The sequence below is a fragment of the Equus asinus genome, chromosome 6 (genome assembly GCF_041296235.1).
Source record: "Equus asinus isolate D_3611 breed Donkey chromosome 6, EquAss-T2T_v2, whole genome shotgun sequence".
NCBI lineage: Eukaryota > Metazoa > Chordata > Mammalia > Perissodactyla > Equidae > Equus > Equus asinus.
In genome coordinates this window covers 19301416-19314342 of record NC_091795.1, presented here as the reverse complement: position 1 = coordinate 19314342, position 12927 = coordinate 19301416, and the positions used below count along the sequence as shown (strand labels likewise).

General features: G+C 42.8%; 1 protein-coding gene across 9 annotated transcripts in view; it reads right to left on the bottom strand.

Moving 5' to 3' along the window:
• Positions 1–12927, bottom strand: part of ACOXL (acyl-CoA oxidase like) — a 359669-nt gene that overhangs the window by 141521 nt on the left and 205221 nt on the right. For all 9 annotated transcript variants that reach the window (XM_044772863.2, XM_070511750.1, XM_070511749.1 and 6 more), the window contains one exon: positions 4699–4788. In XM_044772863.2, the coding sequence (XP_044628798.1) occupies positions 4699–4788 (90 nt within the window). The remainder of the gene's footprint in view (positions 1–4698; positions 4789–12927) is intronic.

Here is a 12927-nt window from a genome sequence, read left to right as displayed (position 1 = left end):
ATTAATGTAAAATTATTTTCTAATATTCTCTCATTATTCTTTTAACTGCTACAGGATATCTAGTGAAATATCTATTGTTTTCATATTTAAGATTGGTTATTTGAGTCTTCTTGTTTTTTATCTTTGTCATTCTTGCTAGAGTGTTATCAATGTTATTGATTTTTTTCAGAGAATTAGGTTCGCCTTTCATGGATTTTCACTAATGTTTTCAACTTCATTGATTTTTCCTCTTTTCTTTATTACTCTCTTTCTTATGCTTAGTTTATGCTTATTTTGCTCCACTTTTTATATTTTCTTGAGGTAGAAACATGGATTATTGATTTGATACCTATTGTCTTTTCTAAAGTAAGCATTCAATGCTATTCATTTCCCTGTCAGCACTGCTTTATCTGCATCCCACATATTTGGTATGTGGGTGTGTTTCCCATTAGTTTATAAATGAGACTTCTATTGGGTGTCAGGTCTGGAGGTGATTGGCTATAATCATATGAAAAAGTCCCCACATTGAACCAAAGTGAGCTAACTGGGAGGGCAGGGTGCTGCCTCTTTCCCACAGGCAAGGACCAGAGGTGTGACCTGTCAAGTCCTGAGAGTGAAGTAGAATTCCCCTAGATTAATGCCACAAGGGGAGGCTGGCTGCTGGGCCCAATGTGCCGATGGTAGGGACTAGGATATTGAGCTTGGGGAGCCAGCCTTAATCCATGACAGAGGCCACTCTACCAGGGGCATAATGCCACCCCAGGCAGGCAAACACTGCTGAGGCAAGTGCCTCCTCTAACTGCAAAATATGGAGCTAAGAGAAATAAAGTGCTTCAATCCTTATATTAGTATTCAGAATGCATTTTTTCCTTTTCATTCATTCTATGTATTTTTTAAATTTCCTTTGAGACTCCTTGTTTGACCTATGGATTATTTAGAAGTATGTTGTTTAATTTCCAAGTGCTTGGAGGTATTCCTCTTGTCTTTCTGTTATTGATTTCTAGTTTCATTCCATTATGGTAAGAAAACATACTCTGTACGATTTTAGTCCTTCTAAATGTGTTGAGGTTTGTTTTATGGCTCAGGATATGGTCTATCTTGTTGAATGTTCCATGAGTGCTTGAAAAGAGGTGTATTCTGCTCTTGTTGGCTACAGTGTTCTATATATATATCAATTAAGTCCTCTTGGTTTATTATGTTGTTCAGTTCCTCCATATCCCTTCTGAGTTTTGGTCTAATAGTTCTATCAACAGCTCAGAGTGATGTGTTGAAGTCTCCAATTATAATTATTGATTTGTCTTTTTCTCCCTTCATCTCTATCAGGTTTTTTCCCTAGTATATAACTTTGCATGGTTTTATTAGTGGTTGCTTTAAGTATGACTCTGTGTGTGTGAGTGTGCACGCACATGTGCATGCTCATGCGTCCATGTGTGTAACTTAACATAGCCTAGTGGTATCGATGTTTTATCACTTCGAGTCATGTGTAGAAACCTTACCTCCATTTAGGACTTTGTACTCTCCCTTTTTTAAAAAAATGTAATTGTCTGAAGTATTTCCTCTACACACATTGAGCACTACACCAAAAGGTGTTATAATTGTTGCTTCAGATGTCAAATATGATTCTGAAAGCTCATGAGAAGCACAGTGTACTATATTTACACCTATTTTTACACATTCCAATGCTCTTTCCTTTTTGAAGTCCCAAGCCTTCTTTTGTTATCATTTTCTTTTCTGTTTAGAGAATTTCCTTTAACCATTTTTTAAGAGCAGAATTGCTAGCAACAAATTCTCTTAGTTTTCCTCAATCTGATAAAATCTTTTCCCCCCTTCAATCTGGAAATATATTTTCACTGAATATAGAATTTGCAATTTACTGTTTTTTTCTTACAATAGTTGAAAATGTTGTGCTAATTCCTTCTAGCCTCCGTGGTTTCAGATGAGAAATCTTCTGTCACTTGAATTGATGTTCACCTAGAAGCAATGCATCATTTCTCTCTGTCAGCTTTCAAGATTTTTTCTTTGCCTTTAGTGTTCAGAAGTTTATGATGTGTCTTGTTGTGAATTTCTTTGTTTTATCCTATTTGGGATTCATCCACCATCTCAAATTTGCTGTTTCACGTCTTTCAAGAATTTGGGAAGTTTTCAGGCATTGTTTCCTAAAATACTTGTTCATCTCATCCTCTTTCCTCTCCTTCTGAGATGCTGATACAAATGCTAGCTCTTTTGCTATTGTTCTGCAGGTCCTTAAGACTGTTCATTTTCTTCCACTCTGTTCGAACTGGATAAATTCTATTGATCTGTCCTCAATTTTATAGATTCTGTTTTCTATCATCTCTACTATTGGTGTCATTCCACAAACTTGCTATTTCAGTTATTGTATTTTTAAATTCTATAATTTCCATTTGGTCTCTTTTCTTCTATCTTTCCTGAAATGTTCTATTATTTTTATTTGTTTCAAGATTTGTAATTACCTTTGAAATATTTTTATAATAGGTACTTTAAAATCTTTGTCAGATAATTCTAACATCTGACAAATGCATCATCATCTTCTCAGCGTCATCATCTATTGATTTGAAGCTGTAGTTTTCCTGGTTCTTTGTATAAGGAATAATTTTCTATTGTATCTAGAGTGTTCAGATATTATATTATGAGATTCTATTTAATCTTGAGGTATAGAACAGGGTCTGGATAGGTGTGTGTGTTCAGCTTCCCAGTGCTGCCACCAATACCACTCTGGCAAAAGTTGTGTAGCGACTCACGTTACCTCCTTGCAGACAAGTGGGGTGAAACTTTGGCTCTCTCTTAGTCCTGCTAATACCAGAGGAAGGCGGTGGAGAAGCATAGTGCCAACTAGCACTGTTTCCCACCACCTTTTTTCACCTCATTGATGCTGGATGAAGAGAGAGGCTGAGCTTCCCACTGGCTCCCACTAAAACTAGGGGAGCAGGGAACAGAGTACTAACCATCCCAGCTCATGCCACTTAATTCCACCATTGATGCCAGGTGAGAGTGGAGCTCAGCTGGAGCCACTGGGCCCCTTTGGTATGGGAGTGAGAGAGCAGGGAGGGGGGGGATCAGAGTGCCCACTAGTCCTGCTTCACACTGTCGATTTAGTTTCTTGCTGCAGTGTGGGTGTGTGGCTTTAGCTCCTCACTGGGTGTACTGACACCGGGGATGGGGGGAATATGGAGTGGCAACTAGCCCTGACTCACACCTCCTGGTTTAGTCTAGTTGATGCCAGGCAGGGGTAGGGGCTCCACTCCCCACTGGACCCTGCTGACACTGGGGTAGAGGGTGGAAGCATACTGGTGATTAGCCCCACCTTAGGTCACTTCACAGGGTCTTGTTCCTGCTGTGTGGAGTTGAAGGCTTAGCTCACCAATGGGCTCTGCCGACATTACCCTGATGAGAGAATCAGCTCTACCTCCTTCCACCAGGCAGGGGATGGAAGATTAACTCCCTGCTCAGCCGTTCTACCACCACCACGAGGGGGAATGGGAGTGCTACCACCTGCTAGCTGCTACGGCCTACTTCCTTGGATTGGAGCCATGTGGAAGATCAGTTCTTGCTAGGTGCTGCTGACATTGGTGTGTGTGTGGCTGAGGTAGAGTGAATATTGCCTACAAGGTTTTCTGCTGTTATGCTACCATCTTCCCTGGCTTTGGATACTTTGCCTGTGCCTGTTAGAGATTCAGGGCATATATGCCCAGTCCAGGATTTATGGGGGACAATAAAGAAGTTCCGAGAACTCACTGCCACTTGCTTCCTCCAGTCCCAGTTCCTAGGCAGCCTGCCTCCTTCTTCCCCCCTTTCAGAGTCTTCCTGTGCTTCTTTGTTGTGTCATGTCCAGGCTGGAGGACCTGGGAGGGACAGGGCCACTCCATCTTAGCAGAACCCGAAGTCCCTATTCTTCTTTTATAAAAACACCCAATTGTGATCACATTCTATATACAATTTTATATCATTTTTACTTAGCAAATCATCAGTTTTTAATTTCTGTAATAAACTCTTTGTAAGTACAGTTTTAAAGGCTACATAATCCCCCACTGAGTGGCCAGAACATGATTTACAGAATCACTTTCGTATTGTTGAAAATTTAGATTCCAACACTATTGCTGTAATAAATAACATACTAATGAAAACGCTTGTGCCCTACAGTTTTTCTGTATTTAGGATGATTACCTTAGACAGTCCCACAGGTAGAGCCACACACAGCCCAATAGCAGTATGGCAGAGTACCCGTTTTGTTCTCATCAATCCTGGGACTTCCACAGGCTCTTAAATACGAGTCCGTTTGATAGAGAAAAGAAAACAGCACCGCGGTATGCCCTCACGTGCAGTTCTCTGACCACTAGTGAAGCTGATCAATTGCCCTCCTTTTGTAAATTGACTTTTCATGTCTTTCGCCTGTTCATCTTCCGGGGCCTTACATACTCTTTGGGAAAAGCCTTCGCAGTAGAAGAATCTGACTCAATATGTACAAGAAGTAATTTTCTTAAACCACAAAAGATGCAGTTCCATGTCAAAGATCAGCAGAGAGAAATAATTTAATCGTCCCATTCTTGACTGCAAAAACCAAGTGCCCAACAGGAAAACACCTGCCAATTAAATGAAGACATCAGATAAAGATAAAACATATGAAACACTTCAGATTTCTGGATAACTCTTAATCTTGAAAATTACGCTGTTTAAGAAGAATAAACACTTCCTGAATCTTACCTGCAGGAGAACAACATTGTCACCTTCAAAAGTTACAAACACATCTGTGTCACATTTCAAGCCGGAGATTCGGTTTTCCATCATGTAACCCTATTGCAAAAAAAAAGAAAAGAAACACATTTTAAATTTGCAACCCCATCATTAAAAAGGACTAACATTTTCTTTGAAATTAAAAAAAATACAGAAAATTGAAAAGAAGAAAATAACTATATTTCTCCTACCCTGAATAGACATCTAAGAACTTTGATCCATCCCATTAGCCTTTGGTGCATAAATATTATTTTAGGTATTGCCTTCATTAGTAGTAAAAACACTTGAAAACAGCCATGTCATATTTTTCCAAAGTATTTCAACAAATTATCCTGATTTTTTCCTCTCTCTCTCCCAAATCTTGTCAATTCTAATACATGTGAAGGTATTAGTAATTGTGCCCTAAAATATGCAGAAGAATGATGCCTCCCTTCTACCCCCCCCAAACCCCTTTAAAATTAGCAAATAAACCCAGGATTCTTGGGAGACAACGCGAAAATGCTAAATGTCCACCCTGCATCTTAATATCATTAAATACTCGGCATCACAAATTTACACTCCAGCCTCCAGCTAGTTTTTTTCTTCTTTACTTCCTGAAATCTTTATTTAAATAACAGCCACCTGCTGCTCATTTTCAAAGCGTTGATAGTGTTTTGCCCACAAACTGGGGAGAATCTGCTGCTCGGGAGGAAGTGGATCAGCCCCAGGCAAACGTGATGGGAGCAAAGTTTGCCTTTGTTTGGCCTCAGGCCTTTCTCCTCCTGGGGGCCTCCGCGTTGTGCCTTCCAGTTCATTGTTCCCCCCATTAAATCTCTAGAACCTTCCTCACTCTCAAACTCCGAGTCCACAAATCAATCCTGCCTAAGTCAGTAATATGGGAGGCGACTCTCCTGTTACTTCTCCCAGGAGGCTTTGCATTGAGCAGTCTAGCTCTGCCTAGGGAATGACGAGATTTAGCCCCTGTTGAAATTTTCAAGCCGCAGGGGCTACAGAGGGTCCCAGAAGGGTGCTCATAGGGGCAGCCACATCCTCCAATCTCCAGGCGCCCTTAACGTCTTGCGGGACCAGCTTCATTTCTGAAAACAGTCACTTGAGTTGCAGAAGGCAGCGTTTCCTGGGTACCACTGCCTGCAAAGCCCTAAAGTCCTGTGATCGTCAGCGCTTCCCGCCCCGAGAGCCATCCTCTGATGCCCCTCCACCGTCCCTTTTCCCCCTCAGCGGCAGGGCAGTCTGGGCAGGCCACCGGGACAGTGTTGTCATCTATAGTTTACAGAAGCAAAGGGGTCTCCACAAACCCACAGGAATCTTAATGACTTCCATAAAGGTAAACCGATTGTATTTATGGATAAAAAAAATTAGGAACATTTCCAAACTGGAGAAGTTCAACCTCCCCTCAGCCCATCTCCCCCCAACATAACCACAGGGTTAAACCGGCCCCACAGGCAAACCACATGAAATCAGGTTCTGACTGAATGTGACCGTGCCTCGGAGTGTTTCCCCCGCAAGGGCCATGGCTGACTCATTTTCATCATCATAATTCTACAATGTATCGAGCATCCACCGCAAGCCAGATTCTGTGCTGGATGCTTCACCCAAACTTCGTCTATCATTTCACTTCATGCTTTTCATCCTCACAGCAGCCCTGTGAGGTATGCGTTACCCCATTTCACAGATGAAGAAAGTGAGGCTTGAGGGCCGTATCGGAATGTTCTTGAACAATCTCTCGGGTTCTGTTGTGGACAAGATTAACACTAAATTTCCCACCTCAGTTATACATAAGAAGCCCAGCTGCTAAGTGCTCAAAATAATAATTTTGAAGAGACTAAATACGTGTCCTCTGAATATTTTGTTCTGGGCTCCCCCCGGAAAGGAGGGAGGAATGGGTCCTTCGTTGTTATCAGACACTTCTGGACTGTTCACGCTCTGCCTTGGAAACCAGGCCATGAGAGCCTGAGAGATAACCTGCTCAAAAGAATCAGCAAAAAAATACCAATATTCTCCCAGAGGACGGGCAGTGGAGTCCTGTGAACACAAAGAACTTCTACCTTCTATGAACTAGTTCTTCAAATGCAAGAGAACTGATTTCTCTTCTAGGTGGTGAAACTCAGCTTTGAACCCCTCTTCTCGTTTGAAAACCGAGTCAAACCGCGTGTCTGTTCTGAAGACTCAGGACTCTCCGGAGCCCTGACAGAGCTGAGGTGACGAGGCTCACAGGCCCCAGAGAGCCCGCAGGCGACTGAAAACGGAACAGCTGAGAGAAAACCCAAACGCCAACCACGTGCAAGGCAGCGACTGCCCTTTCTAATCTCCTCAAACTACCAGGAGCATATTTTCCTCAGAATAGGCCAGAGAGGCCCATCGTCACAGAAGCCGACATCCTTGGGACATCCGAGGTGACCCGTTTAGAAACTAACAAGGTTCAAAAAGTCCTAGGCACCCGTGTCCTGTGTGACTGCGTGTGTGAGTTTAGAGAAACACGCCACATAGAGAACTTAGTGGCTGCGGACTTGCCGCCGTCTTGAGAAAAGTAAATTCTAAATTTGGGGGGGGGGCCTAATTCTTTGGGGAGAAAGGATTACAAACACTTTGTGTATGTGTCTGTGTCATTTTCTAATTAAAAGTGAATTTTTGGGGTTTTTTATTAATTACTAGAAGCAATGCATAAGCATTAAAACAATCAGAAAATAGAGAAAAATGAAAGGAAAAAAGATAAAATCATCTATAATCTTACAAGGTGGGAAATAAAAGGGTGCCTAAGAAAGAAAGACCCCCAAGAAAAAAGCTTGGGATGGGAACTGGGGATTGCAAGGATGGAGGTCGGTGTCAGGGGGAGGCAGATAGTGAGAGACCCAGAAACCAACAGAGCAGATGTGGGCAAAGGGAGCCATGGAATGTTCTGGAGGGAGGAGAAATATGACTGCACATGGCTGCCTGAGACGCTTTCCATGCCAGGTCATGACCCAGCACTTGTGACCTTCACAAGGTTTAATAAACCAGCACCACAGGATGTGCAGAGAGAAGGGACAGTCACAGAGGCCATTACTGACAGACAATTTTATGTTCTGCGTTACATATGATGTATCATCTCCACTCTTCACTACAACATCTCAGCATCCCAGTTTAGGGGTGAGGAAGTTGAGGGTCAGTGAGGTTTTCCCGCTCTGCTCCCACCACCCTGGCCTTGCCTCCTTCCCCGGGGTTTTGCGGTGCTGTTCCCTGTCTGGAGCACCCCCCCAGATCTCCATGGGGTTCTCTCCCTCATCTCATTCCGTCTCTGGTCAAAGTTCCCATTGCAGGAAGGCCATCTCTGGGCCTTCTGTCTACAACAGCTGCCCCACCCACCACTCTCACTCCCCACCTCCTTCCCTCAGTTTGTTCTTCTTCCTAGCATTTCCTGTGTCCTTCTAAGAAGAGGACACTAGGACACAGACACACAGAGAGGGAAGACAGCGTGAAGACACAGGGAGGAGGAGACGATCATCCACAAGCCAAGGAGCGAGGACTCAGAAGAAACCAGCCCTGCCGACACCTTGATCTGGGATCTTCAGCCTCCAGAATTGTGAGAAAATAAATAGCTCTTGTTTAAGTCACTTGGTCTGAGGTACTTTCTTACGGGAGCCCAAGTCATGCACACACACGTGTGTGTGTGTGTGTGTGTGTGTGTGTGTGTGTGTGTGTGAAGTGTTATCTTGAATCTTGCTTGCTCATGACCAGAGGTAAATCAACGTGAAGTGCTTCTCCAATGAGTAAACTCTTTGGAGTCCAAAGAAATCCTTCTCTAAGCCATCATCTCAAGGCACTCAATAGCACTTTGGGTTTTCATTAAAAAATGAAATGGTAGTTCCCATAAGTTTTCCTCTTTCCACATTGGATTCCTAAGTGGGGGCATCTGCTTACACGTTTCTGGTTGGGGTAGTGGGGGGAGATGAGAAAAAAGAGGGGAATGAGGGAAGAAACAGGTTTCATCCCCCAAAAGTGAATAATATTTTCCATTAGCTTACTTCACTCTTAATAAAAAAAAAGAAATGTGGAATAGACAGAGGGAACTCTAAACTCCACGTTCCCAAAGCCAGCAGGATCCTCATGGGGGACGCAGCCCAGAACCTGGCCTCCGCGAAGAAAGAGCACATTGAGAAGATGTGTTACTCTATCTCTGCCTTCTGGGTTACATCCAGCCTCTTAGCAAGTAATTGTGAATGTCATTAAGGTTGTGTCCCGTTTCAGGGAGAGCCTCACAAAACATATTTTATGAATCAAATGTTGTACACTGAAAGTTTAATATTTTCCTGCTGTTTTTAACATCTCTGAATTTTTTTTACTGTATGATTACATTTAATAAATGTATCAGAACAAATTAGAAACAGGCTTTCTTCCCCCCTTTTGGATACATTGAGGGTAAATTTCACTAATGTGAAAGAAGAAGAAACAGACAAAAATCAATCTTATTTGTTGGGGAGGGGGAGGGTCAATTGAAAATATAGATACCGACCCACCGACCAGGAGAGCTGTATTAATTTTATACCCATAGCTGTATACCAATGCCCCGAATGGGGGAAAACCCCTATGTGTAGGCAGCTGATGTGTGCGAAATTCACTGTACCCTTTCCTGTGACCGCTGTGATATCAGTGGGGTCTTCTGGCAGCCAGAGTTTAGGGCCCAGCAGATGATGGATGTTCTGATGGAGGTGACGGCGAATTGTCTGGCCCTGCCCTGTACACTTTGAGGTAAGACTGCACCCTCAGGGCTTACGAACTGGGGAGAGTGCATGGGAGGGAATTCAATTGTGGGTCCCACCACGAAATGTATACTGAGGGTCTCGTGTCACAAGCACCATGCTACACACTGCAAACCATAAACATGGTCCCGTCCTCAGGTGACAGAAAAGCATTGGTCAGATAATTTTAAAAGTTTCTGGTAAGTGCCAGAAAAGAATAGATCTGGATTCCATGAGAAAAAAATAACAAGAAAGACCTCTTCAAACCTAGCTGTCACAGAAAGTTTTCAGAGGGCTTGTTCAACTTGGAACCTTAAAGAAGAGATGTCAGCCAAGCCAGGAATGAGAGAAAACTTGCTTCTGGTGAGAGAACAGCGTGTGCAAACACCCCAAGGCCATGAAGGAGCCCAGAATTTCCAGGACTAAAAACAAGGTTGGGCTGGAGGTAGAGAATGGGGCACAGAGTGGCCCACAGATAAGATTGGAGAGGCAGACAGGAGTCAAGCTGACTTAGAGCCTAAGGAGCCATCTCGGGGATTCATTTTATGTTAGTTTAGTTGTAATGTAAAGTCATAAAATAATTTTAAGCTTTGGAATAAAATGACTTGTGATTTTAAAAGACGGCTCCAGCTGCTGAGTGAGCACAGCCTATTGGAGGCAAGAGAGAAGGAGTTGGACTAGTTTTGGTGTGAAGATGGGAGACGTGGGTGGCATTGAGATAGAAGGAGAAGAGCTGGAGAGGGTTGGGTGTGCACATGAGAAAGAGAAAGGCTGGGCCCCATGAGCAGTGGTGTACGGCGTGGTGGTCACTGAGTTGGAGGATCATGGCGGAGGAGTATATTTGTGAGGAAAGATCAAACATTCATCTGTAAATGCTGGATGTGAGAATCAGTGAGACAACCAAGAGGACTGGTTCCAATGAAAGTTAGATGCAAGACTCTGGAGATGTGAAAGATATCTGGGATGGAGATATAAATTAGAGAGTCCTCACCATATAAGTAGTATTTAAAGCCTCCAGAAGCACGGTGGTGTAGTGGTTAAGTTCACGCACTCCACTTCAGTGGCCCAGGGTTTGCAGGTTTGGATCCTAGACACGGACCTAGCACCACTGGTCAAGCCATGCTGTGGCGGCATCCCACATAAAATAGAGGAAGACTGGCACAGACGTTAGCTGAGGAACAATCTTCCTCAAGCAAAAAGAAGGAAATTGGCAACATACATTAGCTCAGGGCCAATCTTCCTCACAAAAAAAAAAAGAAAAAAAATGGAGGGTCCTTTGGACTGAGTCCCAGGGACAAAAACAGTTGCAAGGAGCAGGAGAAGGCAGATTTGCTTGGGACATCTGTCATTGGCAATATGGCAGACTAGTCTTTAAAAAAACTAACTCTCCAGTAGAAACCATCAAAAACATGCTTAATAAAATATTTTTTTAAAAATCACTTTGAATGCATATTAAGCTGATAAAAATACTCTAGGCTGAACACAGTGAGGGAGCATGACTCCAAAAGGGTAGAAAGTGTTGAAGCCAGGTAAGAGGTCACATAAAGATGCAAACACAGGCCTCTGACAAACAAGGCCTACCATGGGTGGGCTAAGAGAACACCACCCCTCCCTCAAAAAGAAAATGAGGAAATTTGCTAGTTTCAGCTCTGGGGTGGGTGGAAGGGAAAAAACATCTCTCCTTAGAATTTTCGGCCGTAGCCTGCATCTGGGGCCAGAATGCATGCTTCCCACGAGGCCCTCAAAGCCACGCGGAGGGGCCGGTCTACAGTGAGCTGCAGTCTCCAGGCTCCCAGCAGAGGTAAATACACGTCCTCTCTGGCCTGAAAGAACTACCAAGATAAAGTTCCAAAAGTCATGGACTCAAGGAAAAAAAAAATCACAAAACACCAGGGGAGATAAGGGACAATCAGGAGAACAGATCACAATCAGCAGACTGGAACCTGCAGAGGCAGCAGATGCAGCTCCCAGCCTAATACCCCCGGAAGGAGATCATGCAAAGAACATGGAGAGACGGCGTTCAAAATGACATTGGCCTAAAATTTCCCAGAAGTGTCAAGTGACGCAAATCCACACCCTCAGCAAACCCAAATGACCCCAAATAGGAAAGATAAAAAACAAACTTAGGGGCTGGCACGGTGACCACATGGTTAGTTCGCAGCCCCCACTTCCACAGCCCGGGGTTCACCTGTTTGGATGCTGGACCTGGACCTACACACCGCTCATCAGGCCATGCTGTGGCAGCACCCCATTTGGAAGAACTAGATTGACCTACAACTAGGATATACAACTATGTACTGGGGCTTTGGGGAGAAAAAAAAAAAAGAATGATTTGCAACAGATGTTAGCTCAGGGCCAATCTTAAATAAATAAATAAATAAATTCATACTTAGATATGTTTTAGTGAAACCACAGATCATCAAAAATATAAAATATCTTAAAAGAAGCAGAGAGAAAAAATAGATTGCCATGAAAAATTACAATTAGACAGACAGCTGATGCCTCAGCAACAAGGGAATCCAGAACAATAGTAAAAACTTCAAAGAGCCAAGAGAAAATAACTGTCGACCATGAACTCTACACTTAATGGTACCCAATCTTTCAAGATTGAGCATGAGATCAAGCCATATCCAGACACATGAAAATGAGGTCTACCACCATAGACCCACAGTAATGGAAGCCCGAGGACGGGACTCTAGGAACAAGGAAAACGACTTAAAGGATGCAAGAAAGAGTTACCGGCAAAGAAATTGGTAAAAGAAACCCTGATTCCACATAAAAATAAATATGATGGTTAATTTGTAGGACTAAAGAACGCAGTCCTGGAGTAACAGACAACGATACTGTAGAAGGTGGAAGCTGGTGATTAGCGAAAGGAATCTAAGCTCTTGTATTGTTGGAAGAAAGGAAAGACGATAACTAACTCTAGACTTCGTGTGATCTGTGTACAGGCTACCACTGCTACAGTGACCACGAAATGAACATAAATAGAGTGAAAACCGGAAGAAGGAAGAATGGAAAGGGGAAAAAAATAATAAATCTGAAAGAAATTAAGAAGGCCAAATAAGCAGAGATAAGACAGAACAACTAGAGAGCACAGAGTAAGATGGAAGAAATGACTTCAAACATATCAGCAACGGCAAAAAGTATTTGGACTAAACAGATAAAAATGAGCTTGCGAGAGTGAATTAAAGAAGCCAGATCAGTGTTGTTTATAAGAAACATAAATTTAATATAGTAATACAGAAAAGTTTAAAGAAAAAGGATATAACAGATAAATACCAACCAAATGGAAGTTTTTGTCCTAATATTAATTTTGGACAAAATACATTCTAAGGCATTACTAGAGCTAAAGAGAGTCACTCCAGAAGGATCAAAGACTCAATGCAGTAGGAAGATAGAACAATTCTACTGTAGACATCAAAGAGCACAACTTCAAAATAATGAGGCCAAAATTGGTAGAATTACAAGGAGACACTGACAC